Source organism: Silurus aristotelis, assembly GCF_946808225.1.
Source record: "Silurus aristotelis genome assembly, chromosome: 14".
NCBI classification, from domain to species: Eukaryota; Metazoa; Chordata; class Actinopteri; order Siluriformes; family Siluridae; genus Silurus; species Silurus aristotelis.
In genome coordinates, this window is record NC_139587.1 from 22,264,954 (window position 1) to 22,287,529 (window position 22,576).

General features: G+C 37.0%; 3 protein-coding genes across 9 annotated transcripts; 2 read left to right on the plus strand and 1 right to left on the minus strand.

The window, feature by feature from the left end:
- Positions 1-108: 108 nt before the first annotated feature.
- Positions 109-6,818, plus strand: sh3gl3b (SH3-domain GRB2-like 3b). Its single transcript, XM_083560791.1, has 10 exons — positions 109-922; positions 2,721-2,789; positions 2,892-2,964; positions 3,053-3,196; positions 3,818-3,951; positions 4,358-4,516; positions 4,602-4,705; positions 4,793-4,899; positions 4,982-5,014; positions 6,043-6,818. The coding sequence occupies exons 1-10, from the start codon at positions 878-880 to the stop codon at positions 6,249-6,251; spliced, it is 1,077 nt and encodes a 358-aa protein (XP_083416917.1). The 5' UTR covers positions 109-877; the 3' UTR covers positions 6,252-6,818.
- Positions 6,819-7,442: 624 nt separating this feature from the next.
- nedd1 (NEDD1 gamma-tubulin ring complex targeting factor) lies at positions 7,443-14,770 on the plus strand. 7 transcript variants are annotated; one of them, XM_083560780.1, is made up of 17 exons: positions 7,443-7,621; positions 8,319-8,463; positions 9,407-9,501; positions 9,615-9,731; positions 9,951-10,091; positions 10,915-11,144; positions 11,264-11,465; positions 11,565-11,733; positions 12,074-12,193; positions 12,284-12,331; positions 12,461-12,565; positions 12,719-12,763; positions 12,858-13,024; positions 13,222-13,399; positions 13,496-13,625; positions 14,190-14,256; positions 14,357-14,770. In XM_083560780.1, exons 2-17 carry the CDS (start codon positions 8,328-8,330, stop codon positions 14,459-14,461), a joined length of 2,055 nt encoding a protein of 684 aa, XP_083416906.1. In that variant the 5' UTR covers positions 7,443-7,621; positions 8,319-8,327; the 3' UTR covers positions 14,462-14,770. The 7 variants fall into 7 exon arrangements, with proteins under 7 accessions (XP_083416906.1, XP_083416907.1, XP_083416908.1 ...); XM_083560781.1 differs by having other exon boundaries at positions 13,499-13,625; XM_083560782.1 differs by having other exon boundaries at positions 13,505-13,625.
- A 1,118-nt stretch (positions 14,771-15,888) lies between these two features.
- Positions 15,889-22,139, minus strand: LOC310736876 (uncharacterized protein). Its single transcript, XM_083560790.1, has 11 exons — positions 21,975-22,139; positions 21,461-21,678; positions 18,496-18,550; positions 17,914-18,403; positions 17,680-17,813; positions 17,250-17,336; positions 17,037-17,139; positions 16,842-16,945; positions 16,613-16,734; positions 16,430-16,529; positions 15,889-16,343 (listed from the first exon to the last, which is right to left on the minus strand). The coding sequence occupies exons 2-11, from the start codon at positions 21,634-21,636 to the stop codon at positions 16,299-16,301; spliced, it is 1,416 nt and encodes a 471-aa protein (XP_083416916.1). The 5' UTR covers positions 21,637-21,678; positions 21,975-22,139; the 3' UTR covers positions 15,889-16,298.
- Positions 22,140-22,576: the final 437 nt, after the last annotated feature.

A 22,576-nucleotide genomic window follows, 5' to 3' on the forward strand; every position in this document is an offset into this window, starting at 1 on the left:
ACATGTTTTACGCTGGATGCCCTTCCTAACGCAACCCTCCCCATTTACCCGGGCTTGGGACCGGCACTAAGAGTACACTGGCTTGTGCCCCCCTAATGGCTGGGTTAGATCTGTGCAATTTATTCACACTATATTAATCCAAATTTAATGCTGGGGTAAATTCACATAAATTGCAGCTATTTAGATGTTTTAACTTGACTCCATTGGGTGTTAGAAAGATTAATGCTAATTGAACTAATACACTATTGTTATTACGTCTCTATTAATTGTTCAAGAAATGCAGCTTCGTTGTACCACCGCTTAATGTGCTGTTGTCTTTCTTTTTCTCTGTGCCACAGTTACACAATGTGCATGCCCATGCAAATCTGGTCACATTCCACCCAGCAGAGCAGCAAAGCAAGTTACCTGGTTCAACGCAGTGGACTATGCCTAGTGCACTACTGTATAAATTTCACTGCCGAGTGAGAGTGTGTATATGCAACGTCTTTGCGCTTGGTCCACGTGCCGTGTAACGTCACCTGAGAAACTGCTTCAAGCTCTCTGCAGCATCCTCGGCATGCGCTTGCACAGAAATCCGATATTCAGTTTATTTTGTCTTATTTTAACAGTAAGGATTACGGTATGGATGTACTGTTTCAGTTCTAAGAAACGTCATATGGGTGTGTCTGTGGACTCTGACCCTTATTGTGTTCTTAAAGTAGCCACTGCGCCCTGGAGCCGACTTGATTTCTATTCGTGTTAGAGTTTGTGAACATTTTGTTTTTCTGGACGGAAATTCGATTGGGTGCGCCCTTGACTTGTTTATTGACAGCGTTTCTTGTTTGTGCACTGATTGTCCAGCCTTAAAAAAAAGGAACGAAGGTGAAAAGCATGAAAGATGTCGGTAGCGGGACTGAAGAAACAGTTTCACAAGGCTAGCCAGGTAATGAAAGGCACAGCTTGCAGCGCGAGCCTGTGTAATTGTGTTTATTAAGTTATTATATGTGTTTACATTATACACGTGGCTTTACATTCAAGTCGTCGCGTGTGTTGGCCTACCGTTTACACCATTTATAACATCTAAAACCCAGGCATTATCTAGCAAGATATACTAACTCTATGCTATGCTGTTTATTAAGTTAGATTTAAATCCAGAAACAAATAGCAGCTCGTGCCAGTTGCTTGTCCTTTTGACGGATGAGGCGCATACGAATCGATTCTCTTGATCGATTCTTTTAAGAGAGTCGGGCGAATCGACTTTTAAAAAAGAAGCAATCGAGCTACATTGTAAATGTAGGTTTTGTTTTCGAATATTATAATCACATAACTTCTTTTGTTAGTTTACTAGATATGAAAAATAATTTGCTATATCGAAAAGAATATCAGAACCTGAATGGGTTATTTAATCGTAAAGTAATTACGATTAAAACGTAAGCCAGTACACACTTCTCACTCACTGTTTAATGAAAAGAGAACTAAACAAATTACTGTATGAGATTTATTGGAGGGACTTAAAGATGGAGTGACATTACTGAGGGCATGCAGTGTTTTGGATTTGATCAGAGATGCCCAAATTAGGGCCCGCCGGTCAAAATTGGCCAGTGGTGACCTTCGATTTGGCCCACAATGATATATGGGTGGGTGGGTACCATTTGGAAAAACCAAGGACCAAATTCATGTCTTTCATTGGAGGTTATTGTACAATTAATTCGATTCTTTCTATGTTAAGAACATTAAAAATAAAACTGCATTAGTTAAACATATTACAGAGTAAACTTTTCTAATTATTTATTCATTTTACATATTATAAAATCATAAATGAGAGGATGAATGATGATAAATGAGAGGAGCTGTAGCAACTTTAATTCTTATATAATGGTATAATGCAACATTTATTTTTGGCCCATTTCCCTCAATCAAGTTTGATTTTTGGTCCTTCTTAGGAAAATGTTTGGGCACCTCTACTATAGAGCAACAAGGTTAATGTGTGATTTTTGTATAGAAAAATAATATCAGATATTTTTATTACAATGCAAGAGTGCAATTGTGAACATCCTTCAGGGAAATGCAAAATGTGCCTGGTGCAGTCATTAGGCTACATGTCAATTGCCAAAAAAAAAATAATAATAATTGTTTGTTTAGAAATCAATTAGTGTTCAAAAAACATTCAGCAATCACCATAATTACAAATAATCTCAAAGTTAACAAAGGGAACAGCAGAACAAAAAAGTGTTGTTAGATAAAAAAAAAGTGTTGTCAGGTTAATAAATTAATATCTCAAAACAGGACCAGCTATCTTGACAAAAATAAAGACCAAAACATGTCTGTTTTCTCCCAGCAGAAATGATACAATGATAAGGTTTTATTACTGATATACATAACTTCCTTACAGCTTAGGACCTATTGCAACATTTGAACTTTGTCTTCTTTTAGCACACTTAAAGCAGCAAAATAGACCATATAGTTCTATTATTTCCATATTTTATATCAGTATTATCCCAAAATCAGTTTCAGTTTAGTTATCCGAAAATCAGTTCAAACTCGTTTAGGGATCGTTGTAAAGAATTAGTGGAAGTTCATATCAAATCATCTATTAAATGTATTATCAATTAAATGCACATACCATGAAAAACTGCATAATTTAAATGCTCACTTATGATGTTATTTATCTGTTTATATATGTGTTTCACATATGTACCTTCACAAACTATACATTTTTTTTGTGCTTTTTATCAATTTAGTTGCTCAAGGAAAAGATCAGTGGTGCTGAAGGAACAAAGCTGGATGAGGATTTCATCAAAATGGAAAAAGTAATTTTGTTTTCATTTAGATCAGTGTAGAACTTCAACATGGCTAGACTCCATACTTGGCTTTACTCTCAATGAAAATGTACATTTCCTGCTTTATTATAGAAAACTCAAATCACCAATAAGCTTATTGCCGACCTTCTTACAAAAACAACAGAGCATATTCAGCCAAACCCAGGTATGCCTTAGAAAGTAATACTCACATTTAAGGTATTTATAACCGGATAATTCATTATTATTCATTATCAAGTTCTTTTGATTCCTAGCATATAGAGCAAAACTCAGCATGCTCAATAAAGTTTCTAGGATTCGTGGAAATGCAAGATCAGCTGGATACCCACAGACAGAAGGAATACTGGGGGACTGTATGTTAATCTACGGTGCTCAGCTTGGGGTGGAGTCTGCATTTGGTATGTTTAGCAACTGAAATAGATCTTACTATAAAAATGTTTAATTCATTTATCTGTGAAAAACTAATGAAAACGTCTGGTATAGTATCAATGTACATAGAGAAGCAAACATTTAGATTGTTAGGGATTATTCATTCATGAAAATGTCTGCTTTACTACTTAATCAGTACTTGTTCACAGAAGGGAGATGAAGAACAACACTTCATTTTTCTGACATTTTTTAGTGTCCAGTAAACTATAATAAGTTGAACTTTTTTCATGCATAGCTTGCTCCTTAATATTATAGAATTGGATATATAGTAAAGTATTCTAGTTTCCTGTATGGCTTATATGAAAGGGCATTATGTTGTAGTGTAGATATTGTTGTTAATCATTACTGCAATATTGTCCTTCAGAATTGTAAACGTATGAAAGCATTGCAACTAAACAACCATTAAAAGATTTATTACTTCTTTTAATATCATACCATCAACATTGTTTAGTTGCAGGACTTATCACAGTTACAATTTGTACCAGTGTGATTGTATTACAGTATTTTAAAGAAGGAATTTCAGAAATGGCAAACTTTCATTTTAGTGTTTAGTCTGTTAGCCTGAGCTTAATCATTGCCTTTCCCACTAGGTAATGCACTGGTGGACATGGGACAGGCCTTGAAGCAGATGGCAGAAGTAAGGGACTGCATGGATGTGCGTGTGAAACACAGCTTTATCGATCCACTTCAGATGCTACAGGAAAAGGAGCTTAAAGAAATTGCAGTGAGTCTATTCATTAGGGATAATAGTCAATAATACAATTAATGTAATGCTTTAAGATAGGAATTTAGGTAGGTGTTTCATCCCTTCTTGAGTATAGGTTGTAACATGAGACTTTCAGAGTATTCTAACCTATAGAGTAGATTTTGGAAGCGTCTTCAGGGTGGGGGTTAGGCCCATGCCTCCCCTCTGTTTATATTTCAAAACTTTTTCTTTCAAAAAGTTATGGAGGTCTAAAGACTAGACCTCCATAACTTTTTGAAAGAAAAAGTTTGGAAATTTAGTAGTGTCCCATTTTTGTAAATTTTTGTACATTTGAGAAAAACAAACAACCAAGCAACACATCTGTGGTTTTAACTGTGATGGTTATGTAATGTATATATGTATACGTTTCTTTTCTGTGTGCAAGTTCCATCTGAAGAAACTTGAAGGTCGCCGGTTAGATTTTGACTACAAGAAAGGTTCCAAAAGGAGAATTGCAGAGGCGGACCTTAAACAGGCATTAGACAAGTTTGAGGAATCCAAAGAGCTGGCAAAAAGTAGCATGTTCAACCTCTTAGAAAATGATGTAAGACAATAAAGAAAATTTAATTTCTTTATTTTTGCAAAAACATAGGGTTAAATATTCATAACTTATAATTTATTTGCTTTAGGTGGATCAAGTACGACACTTGTTGGGTCTCATTGAAGCATCTATGGATTACCATCAGCAATCTCATGACATACTGGAAAATCTCAGAAGCAGTCTTCAAAACAAGTGAGTTAATAGTTATTTACATAACATGTTTGTCTAAATGCTGCATTTTAGCTAGGTAGCTTATAAAAGTATCTTCTTTTTATTCAGGATTGCGGATACCAGCAACAGACCAAAAAAGGAACTCAAAACAAAGTCGACCGCAAGTACAATGTGTTGGACAGGCACTTATGGGTTTTCTACAACTACATCTTATGGTCAGTGATATTTTTTATGTTGCCACAGTGCTAAAAAAGTATACAAGGTAAAGATTTTACAATTGACACCTTTATTTTTCAGACACTGAGATAAATCAAGAGCTGAGTGAAAAAAGTAAGTAGGCTTTCAGTCAAAAGAAAAATCTACACTTACTGGAAACTTGAATATGAGTATTAGTAATAGCACATTTACACCTGCACATTCACAATTATCCAATCTTTCATCAGGCAGGTATAGATCAAGTACATCAAATAGTGTTCACCTATCCTCTAAACGTGGTTATAAAGATTTGTTATTTAAGTTACCATGGCCTTCCTTTTCCAGCCTTCTCAAACTAATTTGACCATTTTCTTTTTTTAACTCTCATCAACAAGGTTTTTCTGTTCACATATGTTGCTCTTTTGGTTTTTCTGGTTTTTTATCTTTACTGTGTAATCTGTAGAGAGAATCTCATGAGATCAGTAGTTCCCAAAATACTCGAACCAGCCAATCAGCTAACAATCATGCCATAGTTATAGATCATATCAGAAATTTCTCCATCCTGAATGTCATGCACATTAACTGAAACTCTTGGTCAACAGCTGCATGATTTTATGCAAAAATGAGCATGTGTATGGGTGGCCCTTTTTAAGTTGATCAGGAGTATATCACTTTTGTACGTCGCTCTGGACAAGGACGTTTGCTAAATGCCGCAGATGTAAATGTAAATAAGTGTATAGTAACCTTTTAAAGTACTAGCACTGCAAAGCCAAATATTTTATATTTTTTAATATGCACTGAAGTATTTGTTCTTAAAATGGATAAACCAACATGAAGACCGGTGAGCTGTCTATCGGGAAATGAAGTAATTTTCCCTGAGGAAAATGGAAACATTTATAAGAACAATCTTTGGACATATTGTAGCTAATACAAACATTTGGAATAAAAGGGAAATAAACCATAAAGGAAAAAATTATCATGGAATATGCCAGCTAAGGAAAACAACAACAGCAGATGTTGACAGAACACTAAAAACAACAGTTTTTAGGTTGTAGCTTAAACAACATTAATGGTCTTTCCGTTTCAACACTTTCAAAGTGAACTGTGTGTTTTTATAGTGTATATCATCTGCATAGATCCATGTGAATATTTTTGACCTACAGGCACCTGTAATGAACCACTGGATCAACCTTGCTGTCGGGCACTGTTCAACTTTAAGCCTGAAACTCAACGTGAGATAGGCTTTAAGAAGGATGACATCATTATTCTCACTAGCCAGGTTGATGAGAACTGGTATGAAGGGCTGTTCAATGGAGAGTCTGGCTTTTTCCCTGTCAATTATGTTGAGGTCCTTGTACCACTGCCCCAATGACAACCGGTCCCCAGTTCACTGAGCCATTACAAAAACTCATCATCTTTTCAGTGCTTGGTCAAAGCCATGCATTTTATTGATAAGTATCTTTGTCTGATGGATGTGCTTCACAGTTCCCAGCTGCTCTTTTGGATCTTTTTTCCACTATGCAATTATTTGTATATATTGTCTTTTCTTTACATTTAATTGCTTATATTAAAGAAACTAATAAGGCAATATCTAGTATGCAACCCTTGAATGTTGATTGATGGTTAGGGCGATATGAGTGTTCATTATATGTGGTATTTAACACAATTTACTAACATCCTAAATTGGTGAATGTAGTTTATGTATATAGACTTGCCAAATTGTATTAAGAATATATGCAACCAGACAGCAATATTGTTATAGCCTTTGGGGAAAGTGATGCTGCTTTTTTTTATGATAGCCATACTGAAAACATAGTTCCTGCAGTATGTGGTTAATATTGTCGGCATTTGCTATTTGTTTTAGGGGATAATATTTTGTAAATTAAATAAATGGAAATGAAAGATAGTTTGCAAATAAAGATTGTAACACATCACATCATTATTGTGTGATTGTGTATATATTTCTGTCTACCGAGGGTTTTTTGCGAACAACACATAATACAATTTAACTATTTATATTCTATTTAATTGTTGTGGAGGCCAGAGAGAAAAGTTCATGTTCTCATTTGTTATACCTGTCACTCACTAATCACCTTTCTCTCTCTCTCTCTCTCTCTCTCTCGCTCTCTCTCTCTCTCGCTCTCTCTCTCCCCATCTCTCAGTCATGTGAAACTCTCTTGAAACACTCAGCCTGTCATTTTACCAAGAAACGAGTAGAAAAAAATTATCTGTTCTGAATACTTTTACTGCTGTGAAGTCTTCATTGTTATGATAACAATATACATTGTTGTATATTTGTATTAAATAAACTCTTCTAAAATATGTCATAATCTTAACCTATTCATGTAGCAGACAAAACTGATTTCTTCTCTGTTGATATTCAGCGATAATTCAGCACACCTTCTGACCATTCTGGCCTCTCCATGGATTATTAAAAATGTAATGAATATGCAAGTTAGTATATGACGCTATCTGACTTGTTTTATTTATTTATTTATTTATCGGTTCTCTAAAAATTCATTAGCTACTTCTCCCTGAAAAGCGTTTGAAACACTGGCTGCATGGTTTGACCTTCGTGGGTTGCCGTAGTGGCGGTACCAGCCGAGTGTACAGTTTTTTCAAACTTGGGATATATAAATAAGTGCTGGGAATTAATAAGAATAACAATATCCGGGGTTTTCACAAAACAAAATCTAGCCCGTTGCATTAAAAAACGGAGGTACTTGGTTTGTAAACCTTACGGTGAGTAGTCAAAGTTATAGGAAAAACTTGCAAAATGTCAACAACTGCTTGCTAGCATAACCTTGTCGGTGGCTAATGTTCTCACGATAAACTTAAAAGTTAGTATTTCCGGTTAATTTATATGTGGCGTTTGACAAATGTTTAGTTTTATATGTAGCGTTGTCTGCGCTGTTTAAAGTTGTGAGTTTGTTAAAAAGTTAGCTAGCTAGCCAAAATGCAAAGCTAATTAGCTTGCTAACTTTTATAGCTCGCTGGTTTATATTTGCATGTTAACATCATTTTACCAAATCCAGTCTGTCCACGTAGGGTATATATATTAAAATAATACTCATAAGGTTATCGTCTACATTTGGGAAAAATAAAGAAGCATTCTGGCTTCCTAAAATTAGTTTTATAATTAATAATAAGACCAGTAAAACTGACACACAAGTATCCTTTTACTGTTTCTAATATTTGGGATTATTCTATATAGAATAACAACATTCTTATATTTTCACATTTCCAAAAGTATAAAGGAGTTAATATAATGAGGAAAATATGAAGCCAAACTGTTTTTTTTGAAAGTCCCAGTGTTGGTGTATCAGGTTGTAAATTATTTATTGTGGTCACTGTGAAAGCTGTAATTACACTACAAGACTCAAGTGTCACCAGCCTGTCTGACATATGCAGTGTATTTTCTGTTGCTTTTTCTACTAAGAGTGTTGCTATGGAGGAGGTGACGCGTTTGGTGTCATCAGGTGACTGCCTGAAGATCTGGGATTCCACCTCCATGAGCGTGGTGGAGCAGTTCAACCCTCACAGTGCCAGCCATCCACTAGCACAGGCCTGCTGGAGCAGCAGCAGTATCCTCCATATTCTTCTTCTTCCATATTAAGCCATTTTATTCAGGATATACAACCATTGAGTAAATGTAAAAGGCCTGGTTTATATTTGGATTCAGTTGTATTGAGTGGTGGAACATTCCCTAAATAGTGTGCAATTGACACTTTTGTAATTATGAAGTTTCTGACATAGAATTGTGCTGGTTTGTGTCACTAAATACACTAATGTAAATGTTAGAAACTGATGTTACTTGGAACAGCTTCAAAGCTTATCAATTACCGTAGATTGTGTGGCTCTGCTTGGCAGATTACTCATAATTCACTACATTGTCCAATGGCAAGCTATCTTATTAATGATGTAAGCATGTTCTTAAACATTTTAAAGCAAATTACACAGCACTATTTACAATTATATACCATACACAAACATACTGACATCTGGCCAACACCCCATTCCTGGGCTTTCTGCCAACTGCTCCCACAACATTTGAAATGCACAGTAGTATAGAAGGTCTCTGTCTGCTGTATCATTAAGAATTGATTTAACAAGGTTGGTGTGAAAGAATGTGTGTCTTGCACAGATATACTGGAACACTGATTTAACCCCAGATCTTCTCATTTAACATCACTGTTTGAGTCTTACTTTTGGTTTGATAGATAGATAGATAGATAGATAGATAGATAGATAGATAGATAGATAGATAGAAAGAAAGAAAGAAAGAAAGAAAGAAAGAAAGAAAGAAAGAACTTTATTGTCATTGCATTGTACAGGTACACAGCAACGAAATGCAGTTTGGCATCTACCAGAAGTGCAAAATGTAGCAATCGTGCAAAAGTGCAGATAAGGTGTATTATGTTATGGTTTCTGTCAAAAAAAAAATCTAATAAAAAATAAATAAATAATTAGTTAATGAATCCATAATGAATTTGTAGACACCACTTTGTATGACTTGACAACAGTCAGATCAGTACATTGTCAGTGCCAGCAGTATAGGAGACAAGCTGGTAGTGACCAGCCTGAAGTCCTCACCAGTGCCAGTGATGGAGCTTGCAGAAGGGGTCAGTAGACAAGCTGCATTTCTGCACAAAGCACTAATAAAACCACTTCATAACCCTCTCAGCATTCTCATTTGTGCTGCATCTGTGGCTTTGTTTTTTTTTTTTTTTTTTAGAAAAAACAGACACGAGTTGCACTAAATTCAACATCACAGTTCTTGGTCAGTGGGGGACTAGATAACACGGTCAACATCTGGGACCTGAAAACAAAGAGATTACATCGCAGCCTCAAGGTATCTCGTTGTTAATTATCCATTAAAGTAGATATTTTACTGCGAGGTTGTCTGAATTAACCAGCTCTACTTTACAGATATGTTTAAATGTTTCTTGGTTTAACATTTGCATTGACCTGGGTTACAGTTACAGAAAACTGCAATAATTTGATAAAAAAAAAATTAATAATTTGTGTGTGTGTATATATATATTACTTTATTTGTTCAACCACTTTTCAGGATCATAAGGAGGAAGTAACGTGTGTATCCTTCAATGGTGGTGATAGTTACATAGCATCTGGCTCCACCAGTGGAGACATCATTCTCCACAGCATTACTACCAATCTGTCCAGCAAAGCCTTTGGCCACGGACCCAATGAGGTGGGTTTGTCTCTTTTCAACAAAACCTGTATTTTCATGCCATGTTTTACACAGATCAGGTACAACATTATGACCACCTGTCTAATATTGTGTTGACCCCCCCCCCCCTATTTTGCCAAAACAGTCCGAACCTGTTGAGCACTAACAGCAAATTTATCTACAGGAGCTCGTCTGTTGGATTAGACCACATAGGCCAGCCTTCACTCCCCAAGTAGCCGGTTCAACACTGTTCCTTCCTACTACTTTTGATAGATACTGACCACTGCAGATCGTGAACACCACACAAGACCTGCAGTTTTGGAGATGAAAATTGTGTTCACAATTTGGCCCTTGTCAAAATCTCTCAAATCCTTACGATTGCCCATTTTTCCTGCTTCTAACACATCAACTTTGAGGACTAAATGTTTACTTGCCGCCTAATATATACCACCCACTAACAGGTGCCATGATGAAGAGATAATCAGTTTTATCTAGTTCACTAATAATAATGTTAAATTGTCTTAATGTTATGCCTGATCAGTGTATATGAACTAATGGGAGACATTTTTGCTGTCTTATTGGGTATAATATAAGAATATTATTGGTGAATTTAGTTTGAGTAAGCTAAATTAAATAAATAACATGCATCAATCTTATGAATTGACACTTCTGTTTTGTTTGTGCTTTTTTTTTTTTTTAAGGATTTATATTAGACTTGTACAATTAGATTGAAATGTATTTAAAATTAAAATTATACTGTGAAGTAAAATGTTTGATTTAAAAATGCATACAAATATACTAAACTTGGCAGAAATATAGTGAATAACATGTTTTCACTGTGTAGCCTATCCGTGACTTGAAGTACTCATTGATAAAGCGGTCTCTCTTGGGGAGTGTGTCAGACAGCGGCTCTGTGGTTCTGTGGGATGCCAATACACAGAAGGAGCTACACACGTTTGAAGGAGCGCACAAAGCTCCTGCCTCAGGCCTGGCCTTTTCTCCAGCAAATGACTTACTCTTTATTACAGTGGGACTGGATAAGAAGATTGTCTGTTATGACACTTCCAGCAAAGTGTAAGGCCCACACATTTTTTTAAAGGTTGTTTTTAGATAATTGCTAGTTCAAAGCAAGATATGGCATTTTTATAATATTACTTGAAATTTAGTTTGTGGGTTGTTGTTTGTTTCTGCAGTATTTTCCGAAGTAAGCAGGTAGAGTCCCCACTTACAACTGTAGACTTCACTCCAGATGGAGCAGGGCTGGTAGTGGGCTCCACCCAAGGACGGATCTACATGTATGATTTGCGTAATCTAAGTGCTCCTGTCAAAACCATAATGGCTCACAAGACCTCAGTCACATGTATTCGCTTCCAGCACTCGAACACAAGACTAAAAGTATGTTTTGCATATGCTTTGTCTATATATATATATGGTATTGTGAAGTAATTAAGAACAATGGCATTCTAATGTGCTATAAATTAACTTTCTCCTCAGACTAGTAAAACAGTCTCAGGCAAGACTACTTCTTCGCAGTCTAACAAGCGGATCTCCGTAAAGCTGGGGCAGACCCAGCAGAGCGGTCCATCTACGCCGACTTTTTCAGTTCCTACTGTCCTAGAACAGCAGCCAGTAAGCCGAGGAGATGGACAAACTCACAACCTAGGTGAGTGTCCATTTCACTCAGCTGTCCTCAGTTTCCTTGAATGTAGATAATTCATAACTTGTACAGCCTGGTTTGGAACATGGTCAGCTTTTGATTTGACAAATTCATGAGGTCTGTGTGTGTGTGTGTGTGTGTGTGTGTGTGTGTGTGTGTGTGTGTGTGTGTGTGTGTGTGTATATATATATATATATATATATATATATATATATATATATATATATATATATATATATATATAAAATTAATATATGGGATCATAGCATATTTGTGACAAATGTATTCAAATTTTAGAATTGCACTAGTGTTCTGACTACTCTTCCTGTGCTGTGGGTGTGTTTAGGGAGTGGAGAAGGTCCTGAGGTCCCATCCAGAGAGGCTGAAGGCCAGCAGAGTTTGGATAAGTTTAACAGTGTCGGTCGAAACAGTCTGAGCCTGGATATTTTCTCACCTGTAACCGATGGTATGTGCTTACTTTATTTATTATACAGTTGCTGTGGATTTTACTTTGCACTACAGTTTTATTTTTTTCTGTGTTTAATGCCTCACTCAGGGTTTAAGACACATGGCTTAATTGGTGATACTCCAACTTCAAGAAATGGTGTGTACTTAGTGATACTTTAGATATAGGTACTTAATAAGCACCTATACCATTCTATTGGTCAAAAATTGCAGCACTGCTTATTGCTTTTTGTCTGATGGGTATATCTGTTTTTCAATTTACCACTAGGGGGGAGTGCTGATGTCTTTTTCAGAGAACCTGAGGGGCAACACAGTTCAGACAAGTTTAGGGTGGGTCGCAACAGCCTGGACATTTTCTCTCCTGTCCGAGATGGTGAGAGGATTTTTCTTCTTAGGTGTTATTTATTATATTTCAGAAAATGTTTCCTTGCTTTCTCAAATATAAGTAACTGCAATAATCTGCTATTTTTTTAAGAATTATTATAATTGTTTTTTTTTTTACGTATTTTTAACTCATTAATTCTAGATTATAAAGGTCACAGGCTCAGTGATGCCTCAAGTGTAAAGAAAGGTGAGCTTTTATTGTTTGCATTCGACTGAAGTTTGTATTTGTAAAAGCATTTGTTCAGTTCTTTACTTGTTTGATATTGTTTCTTTTATTAAAGATTTAGATTTCTTACCTCAGCACGGTTCAGCTCAGCGCAAGAACCCACTGGGTACACCTGGTGCTCGCTGTTATAGTCCTCTGACTGCTGTCCACACACCACCTGCAATCAAAGAGGAGGATACAGTGATCACATCACCTACGCATACGGACACACAAAGCAATATGGTCAGTTACTGTCATATCATTATGTGTTTAGGAGACATCCCTAATGCTTTAATGACTACTAAATGTTTTGTAGCTATAATGTACTGTTACTTTAACAATATAAGGAATATAAAATGGTATAAAAACCTATACATAAAATGTATAGGTATATATATTTTTTTATATTTCTGATATTAACATTTTGGCATGATGGACAGGTAAAGAAGAGTAATTATCTGAGGCAAAATGTTCTGAATACACTTCCTGCTTCTCAGAGTACACACATGCAATCAGTGCCTTCATTCAACACTCCTGAGGCAAGTCAAAGGAGAGAATTGTCAACCCAGCTCAACTATGATTCGCCAGTAAGTTGCAGTCAACCTGTAGCTGAACCAGGTATGTAAACAGGACATAGAATACACCTGATCAAATGAATACTTGTATGTAAATGTATGATTGCAGGGTCACAAAAAGTTGTGTTTCTGTTTTTAGCAGCAGCAGCAGCAGCAGCAGCAGCAGCAGTAGCAGGTGCATCGGGTGCTGTCAGTAGTGACGCACCACTCACCTCTGTCCAGATGAATTTTGTGCGCAACATGATCCATGAAGCTCTGGAAGATTTCAGGTACATCGTTTTGAAATATTTACACACACACACTTCTATTTACTCGTCTCTAAGGAAAAACTGTTAAATTTATAATGTTACCTACAGTATAGTACATTATTTTTGCATTGTTATGTGGGTAAACTCAAGTTAACAAAACATTCTGATCCCACTCCGAAGTCAGTTTATACTTCCAGGGCTTTATTACCAAGTTGTGGAACCTTTTTTTTGTTGTTGTAATAATTAGTACACTATAGTCAATTAGGTAGTTACACAGAGCACAGAGAAGAAAGAGTAAACTTTTCTGTTCAATTTTCAACTTTATTTTAGGAATAAAGCCATTTTATGAGTTGCATGCGTCTTGGACATATGGCACCTGAGATGAGAATTTCATGCATATAAACCTGTACCTTACATTTACTTTTGTAAAAGAACAGCTATTCTTATATTATGTTACCTTAGTCATTTTGCAATCCCGGTAACCAGAATCTGAGACTAAGTAACACATTTTACTTTCCTGGTGGCTAGTTTATCAATCCAAGGTGTCTCAGATCAGCTAAACAGCTTTGTAATCTTTTTTTGTAGAGACACATGCCACAGAGATATTATCAATCTGCAAGTTGAAATGGTTCGGCAGTTCTATATTCAGCTGGTAAGTATTACTTGCAAGGCACAATTGTTTTTGTCATCTTTTTTTTTTTTTGCCATACTGTCATGCAACTCTATTAATATGGCGATTCTCGCTATTTCAGAATGAAATCCATGGGCTCATTGAGCGGTACTCTATAAATGACAGTCTTGTGGAAGAGATTGAAAAGCTAAAGGAAGAAAACAAACGACTCAGAGCAAATTACTAAAAAGAATGTGGCTACCTGTCTGACAGACAGTAGAGTGACTACTTTGTGCTCAGTACAGGTTTAGGCCCAGGATGTGTGGTAGCATTACAGCACTGTCTTTGGTGAGGAACGACTGGGGTTCTGCTTTCCAGCTGATGCCTGAAGTATGCACTCATGTCCGGAGGACCAGCGTTGCCTGCTCTATTTATCACCAGCATATTTTTAAGGTTACACCATGAATGTACCTTAAAATAAGAGAGATTATTTGTAAGCTTCTCTCCATTTCTGTGCATTTTTGTGCATAATTTGCAATAAAATATTGCCATATAAGAGGGCATGTTTGTAGTAGATAACCTAGGTAGATATGACTATAACCATAATAGTGACTTTATACTAAATTAGACAAATACAAACTGCAACAGTCAGGAAATCAATAACCTGGTCTGTTTATAGTGCCTACAATGGAATTTTGCAGGAGTCATGAAATTTGTATCTTGAATAAATTATTGCATTGAACTACCACAGAATGTTGATTGGGTTACAATTAATTGTTCATTGTTGATTTTTGATCAGCATGTTATTTAATAAAAGTAATTTGTCTGATTTTTCCTGTTCTAGATTGGTGTAGGACATAAGCACAAATGATTTTAATTCTAAGCAGTTTCAGTTAAGAGAATATGCATTAAGCTTGTCATATTTAGTCTCTCTTTTGGGAGCCATGGGCTTCAGTGTTTGCTATATTAGTGCCAGCTCTACATATGAACATCAAATGTCTTGACTAACTAAATACACAGTGGTGTGAAAAAGTGTTTGCTCCTTCCTGATTCATTTGCATGTTTATCACACTAATGTTTCAGATCATCAAACTAATTTACATATTAGTAAAAGATAAGTGAACACAACATGCAGTTTTTTTAATTGAGGGAAAACAAAATCCAAAATTACATGGTCCTGTGTGAAAAAGTGTTTGCCCCCTAAACCTAATAACTGGTTCTGCCACCCTTAGCAGTAACAACTGCAATCAAGTGTTTGCGATAATTTGCAATGAGTCTGTTACAGCGCTCTGGAGGAACTTTGATCCACTCATGTATGCAGAATTGTTGTAATTCAGCCACATTGGAGGGTTTTCGAGCATGAACCACCTTTTTAAGGTCATGCCACAGCATCTCAATAGGATTTAGGTCAGGATTTTGACTAGGCCACTCCAAAGTCTTCATTTTGTTTTTCTTCAGCCATTCAGAGGTGGACTTGCTGGGGTGTTTTGGATCATTGTCCTGCTGCAGAACCCAAGTTCTCTACAGCTTGAGGTCACAAACAGATGCCCAGACATTCTCCTCCAGGATTTTTTGATAAATGGAACCATGAATTTTGCTGTTTATCACAACAAGGCAATAAGAAACACCACTGTATCTAAGAGGAAATGAAATAATGAAACTGATGCAAAGGGGTTAAAAGTACCAGGTACCAGTGCTGGAGGTCTTTTAATTAGGATAAAAGTAAAAAGCAACAGCAATATTTATAAAAACTTTTTACTAGACAAAGAAATTACCATTAAGCACCGATAATTATGTGGCAATTGACTTGATTTGATCACAATGTCCAAGCCAGCCTAAGAAAAAAATTAATTTTATTAAAAAAAAAATATGCACAGTAGTACATTCTAACAGTAAACCTGGATGTATTGAATGCATTTAATGTATTTAATTTGGATAATTTGTTGGTCAATCCGTTACATTCGTTTCTTATTTTTAAGAAAAAGACATTTCTGAGGCACGTGTAAATTAAAATTGCATGCATACAATACATATTGTGTAGTCTTGTGTTATGAGGTAGAGAAGCAGTCCTGAGATCATGTGCACTATGTTGATACATCTGCCCTGCAGATAGGACAGGTGGCATTCTCCTGAGAAACAAACAAGAAATGTGTGCACATTACAATCATATCATCGGATAGAAAATATGAGGTATGAAAAGTGTCCAATAACTTACTTTCAACCAGCGGTCAATGCACTTCACATGGTAGTCATGGAAGCACGGCAACATTCGCAGCTTCTCTCCTTTCTTGTAGTCAGAGAAACAGATTTGGCATCTGGGCACACAGAGATGAAACATTACCTACAATAAGTGAATACAAGACCCTATAAAAAAAGAAAATGTGATTTTGGCACTTACTCTGTCTTGCCTGCACTGTGTGCTGGATCATAAGCTTTTGCAGGGAGTCTTTCAATCTCAACTTTAGTGAGGGTTTTCTTGCCCATCACAGATCCCTGGATCTCCTCAAGTGCCAGAAGAGCCTAAAGACAAATCCACAAGATAAAATAGTCAAAAGGAAAAAACAGCTGCTGAAAGAATTGGGAAAGCTACTTGACACATTCATATTATTTGCACTATAAACGCATACCTCATAGTTATTTCCCTGGCTGTCATCAAGCATGTCTAAAGACACGTGTGGACCGTTTCTGTGGCGAGAGCTGCGACCTCCCCGAGTCTGTCTTGTTTGTCTGCCTGATGAATCAATCACATTCACAGCATCAACAAGGAATGCTGACATGTCAAACAATGGTTTTACAATCTTTGGAAAATAACCACGACTCACTGGGCTGCTCCACAACCATGGCCTGCTGCAGCTCTGAGAATGATGATGAGTGTATCATGGAGGCCCAGGGAGAGATCCAGCTCAGACCTACATAGGAATTAAACTTAAGAAGGTACAAGTAAAATCAAAAGTTAGAACTTTTAATAACAAAAATATTAACTATGCAATGATATGTAAACAGTATTTATGAAAGATGTGTTTAATAAAACTAACTGGGAGGTTTCGTGGAGGTCTGTTGGGTGAGGTGGTCTGTAATCGATTTTGCTCCTGATTAAACTGTTCCTCTCTATCAAATTGCTCCTGCAAGAAAAGAAAAAAAATTCAATATACAAAAAAAAAGTGTGAATAGGTATAGAGCACCTCTCAAAAGTTTAGAAATTTTGTGTTTTGATCATTTTTGAGATATATGCTCTTTTTGTTTATATGCATCAAAATAGGTAAAGACCTAAAAAAAAAAAAAAAAAAAAAACAAGAATTGGGCAGTGAATTACTGGAAGAAAGTTCTGAAGAGAACAGGAGAGAAGATAATACCAGAGTGCCTCATATGTCTAACGTGGAGGGGGAAGCCTAATGGCATTGGCATTGTTTTGGATGAAAAGAAAAAGTTCTAGTCTTTTAAAATAAATTAGGATAACAGCATTACCTGAAGGCTTCTAGCAAACGCCTCGTCTTCAGCCATTTGAATAGAGCGAACAGTAGCCTCAACCACCATATCATCATCATCATCATCTATGACAACAATCTCTTCTTGAATGCATCCACCTCCTCTTTCTGTGTCTGTGGTCAACAGAACCGAGAAAGAATCAGAAGACTTGAGTTCATGTCCATTACTTTAGAAAACTGCTGAACCCATTCAAAAACAAATCATGAGTCTCACCTGTAGTGTGCAAGTGTGTTTCCACTGCTCCAAGCGAAAGTGTTGTTGATGTACACCTAGAGGACCCATGACTGTTAAAGGTTGATGTCTTTTTTGCTCTCCGTTCCTTATTGCATTTATTAAGTATTTTTTGCTCAGAGGCACGACCACAGGGAGAAGTCTTGCGTGAGCAAATATGACCAGCAGCAGAAGCAGCTCCCAGTACAGATCGTTCAGGAGCTGAACTAGAACGTGAAAAGGCAGAAGTGGAAGAGGAAGAAACAGTGGACTGTGAGGGGCGTGGAGACTCCAGCCACGTCATTTCAGATAAAAGAGATGAGGCAGGAACAAATCCTCTTCCAATTCCAGTTTGTACATCATGTACACCTCCTACGGGCTCTTGTAATCTTCTTCGTTTTAGTGTCCTTTGAGAGCAAGGGGTTGTGTTGAGGTATCCGGGAATCATGTCCCCTCTCTGTGAACTTTTGCCATCTGCACCAAATAGTGTAGCCTAGGGATTAAAGCCACCATGAGAAATATTCTTTACATTTGCTAAAACGTCTTTACAAAAAATAAAGGGATTTTAACAAAAGCTGTCTTTACCCCACTGTAACTGTCTGCGACTTGGGAATGCCTTTTTCTTTGAAAATTGAGAGGGCTGAAAAGCAGAAACAGACAAAAAACAGATATCTGAGTGTACTTAATAGATTAGCGATCATAAAACTCATACATACAGTGAGGAAAATAAATATTTGAACACCCTGCTATTTTGCAAGTTCTCCCATTTAGAAATCATGGAGGGGTCTGAAATTGTCATCGTAGGTGCATGTCCACTGTGAGAGACATAATCTAAAAAAAAAAAATCCAGAAATAACAATATATGATTTTTTAACTATTTATTTGTATGATACAGCTGCAAATAAGTATTTGAACACCTGTCTATCAGCTAGAATTCTGACCCTTAAAAGACCTGTTAGTCTGCCTTTAAAATGTCCACCTCCACTACATTTATTATCCTAAATTAGATGCACCTGTGAGGTCGTTAGCTGCATAAAGACACCTGTCCACCCCATACAATCAGTAAGAATCCAACTACTAACATGGCCAAGACCAAAGAGCTGTCCAAAGACACTAGAGACAAAATTGTACACCTCCACAAGGCTGGAAAGGGCTACAGGGAAAATGCCAAGCAGCTTGGTGAAAAAAGGTCCACTGTTGGAGCAATCATTAGAAAATGGAAGAAGCTAAACATCACTGTCAATCTCCCTCGGACTGCGGCTCCATGCAAGATCTCACCTCGTGGAGTCTCAATGATCCTAAGGAAGGTGAGAGTTCAGCCCAGAACTACATACGAAGAGCTGGTCAATGACCTGAAAAGAGCTGGGACCACCGTTTCCAAGGTTACTGTTAGTAATACACTAAGACGTCATGGTTTGAAATCAGTTTGCCAATGACCATTTGGATGATCCAGAGGAGTCATGGGAGAAATTCATGTGGTCAGATGAGACCAAAATAGAACTTTTGGGTCATAATTCCACTAAACGTGTTTGGAGGAAGAAGAATGATGAGTACCATCCCAAGAACACCATCCCTACTGTGAAACATGGGGGGTGGTAGCATCATGCTTTGGGGGTGTTTTTCTGCACATGGGACAGGGTGACTGCACTGTATTAAGGAGAGGATGACTGGGGCCATGTATTGCGAGATTCTGGGGAACAACCTCCTTCCCTCTGTTAGAGCATTGAAGATGGGTCGAGGCTGGGTCTGACAATGACCCGAAACACACAGCCAGGATAACCGAGGAGTGGCTCTATAAGAAGCATATCAAGGTTCTGGCGTGGCCTAGCCAGTCTCCAGACCTAAACCCAATAGAAAATCTTTGGAGGGAGCTCAAACTCTGACTGATCTAGAGAAGATCTGTGTGGAGGAGTGGGCCAAAATCCCGCCTGCAGTGTGTGCAAACCTGGTGAAAAACTACAGGAAACGTTTGACCTCTGTAATTGCAAACAAAGGCTACTGTACCAAATATTAACATTGACTTTCTCAGGTGTTCAAATACTTATTTGCAGCTGTATCATATAAATCTTCTTCTTCTTTCAGCTGCTCCCATTAGGGGTCGCCACAGTGGATCATCCATCTCCATACCACCCTGTCCTCTACATCTGCCTCTTTTACACTAACTACCTGCATGTCTTCCCTCACCACATCCATGAACCTCCTCCTTGGCCTTCCTCTTTTACTCCTACCTGGTGGCTCCATCCTCAGCATTCTTCTACCAATATAATTCATGTCCCTTCTCTGCACATGTCCAAACCATCTCAATCTCGCCTCCCTCACCTTGTCACCAAAACATCCTACATGCGCTGTCCCTCTAATAAACTCATTTCTAATCTTATCCATCCTCTTCACTCCCAACAAAAACCTCAACATCTTCAGCTCTGCTACCTCCAGCTCCACCTCCTGTCTTTTACTCAATGCCACTGTCTCTAATCCATACAACATCGCAGGTCTCACCACAGACCTTTCCCTTTCATTTTTGCAGATACCCTACTATCACAAATCAGCTGTATCATACAAATAAATAGTTTAAAAAAAAATCACACATTGTGATCTCTGGATTTTTTTTATTTTTATTATGTCTCTTACAGTGGACATGCACCTACGATGACAATTTCAGACCCCTCCATGATTTCTAAGTGGGAGAACTTGCAAAATAGCAGGGTGTTCAAATACTTATTTTCCTCACTGTAGCTATAGACAAAAAGAGGTGGAACGTAGATTTCTGAAGTACAGCACTGTATGGTTACTGGTCAGGTCCCCCTGTATTTTACCCGTTTCTTAACTATACCTGTTAATGTAATAATAATTCTCTGGAGGATATCAGGTGGTTACAATTTATATTGTGTCAAGCTGGAATTAATAATAAACAGCACCAGCAATAATTAAAAGTTGTTATTCAGTCAAAGACAAAGCTGGCAACCCACTTGCACTTTCCAGGTCTTAACTGTACTTGTAAGTAAAGACTCTTATAAATCTTGAACATCTGGTACCTAGATGGGAGATTACATTCCCCAAACATAAAAATTATTACATTATTTATCCATGTTATTTGATACTGATGGATGCAATTTGAAGATTTTGTGATTATTGCATTTGACAGAGCAATGATTTCCCACGATTTCTCGTCTTGTCCATTCAGTACTGTTGGCCATGAGACCAATTTAGTACTTGGTTGAAGTATTGGTCATACGAAATGGAGGAGAGAAGAAAAAAAAAACACTACATTTTAAGATTCAACACCCATTGTACTTTGTTGTATGTCTGTGCAATGGCTGTTCTAACATTACAATTTTTCTTTGGGATTAATATAGTACTCTATCTATCTATCTATCTATCTATCTATCTATCTATCTATTATACAGTATTGCCTTGTAAAAAAAAAAATAGCTCAATGCTTTTCTACCTTTCAATCTCCGACCCACATAATAAACCAGATAAAATAATATAAACAGTCTCAGAGGAATGTGTAATACACCATAATCTGTTTCAGCCTGAACCTCCATAGTACCTTTCTGGAGTTTCTGGAACGATCACGTTGGAAAAATCATAAGAGGATCTTCGGTCATCAAAAGGCAGTTCACTGTCACTTAGTAGACAAGCTTCATTTAGATGTTCACTGGTTTCATCTTCATCCAGGCTGAAGAAAGGGCTGCTAGGCCTCGAATCTTTCAGTGTGCTCTCCATACGTCCTGCTTTTGGTTATGGCTCCTCGGCTGTAGTTTGTGTCTGAAGAAAATGAAACATTAACGTTGCAAGACAAAACAGTGAAGCTCGCTAGCTTGGCTATAAGTCAGGATAAATGCTGGCGTGCTAGAAAACCTATGAACTGAGTCTGGTCGCTTAACAGCGATGGGTAACTAGTCAGCTCTAGCATGTAATTTAAAACAATGCGATGAAAGGCGATGTAGTTAGCTAGTCGGTTAGCCAGCAGTGTCCTACCCTGAGACTACATTCAGGCTCTGAAACGATCACCTTTTCAATGGCTCTAGATCAATTAAATATCAGAATTAAAGTGCACTTACCATGTGTACAGCGCATAACCCGAATATAAACGCGTTTATTTTAGTTGTTTTTCCACCCGCTTGATTATTATAGGAATAAAAAACAAATACCGCCGTGCAAAAGCACTTCCGCTTACGTAATTTCCTCTGGTGTGTTCCGTTTCACTGAAATTTCCCTAAAAAACTAAATTGCTCAACGAGGTAGATACAGTAATTGCACCATATGCATTTAAATAATAAAGAAAAATAAACTGATAAAACCTCCTATGACATTTTGTAATTTTCTTTAATTGTTTAACTGTTCAAATTATTTGGAGAACCAAATTGAAAACAGTGATCTGAAGAAAACATAGAAACATTATGTTTATATTCTACATAGTTATGGAGATGGATCTAACAAATAAATGGAGGCTACTACTCCCCTGCAAAATATAATTATTCCCGATACTGTGCAACCACAAAGTTCTGCAAAACCCAGTAAACGTGAATAACCCCAAAATTGCAAATCCAGCAATATTTTACATAAACAGTAAGCACAGTATTTTCACACCAGCTTGAGAGTTTACAGTGCAAAAATATGCTTTTTATAAAGTTCAATAGAAAGAAATGCATTTGTAAAACTG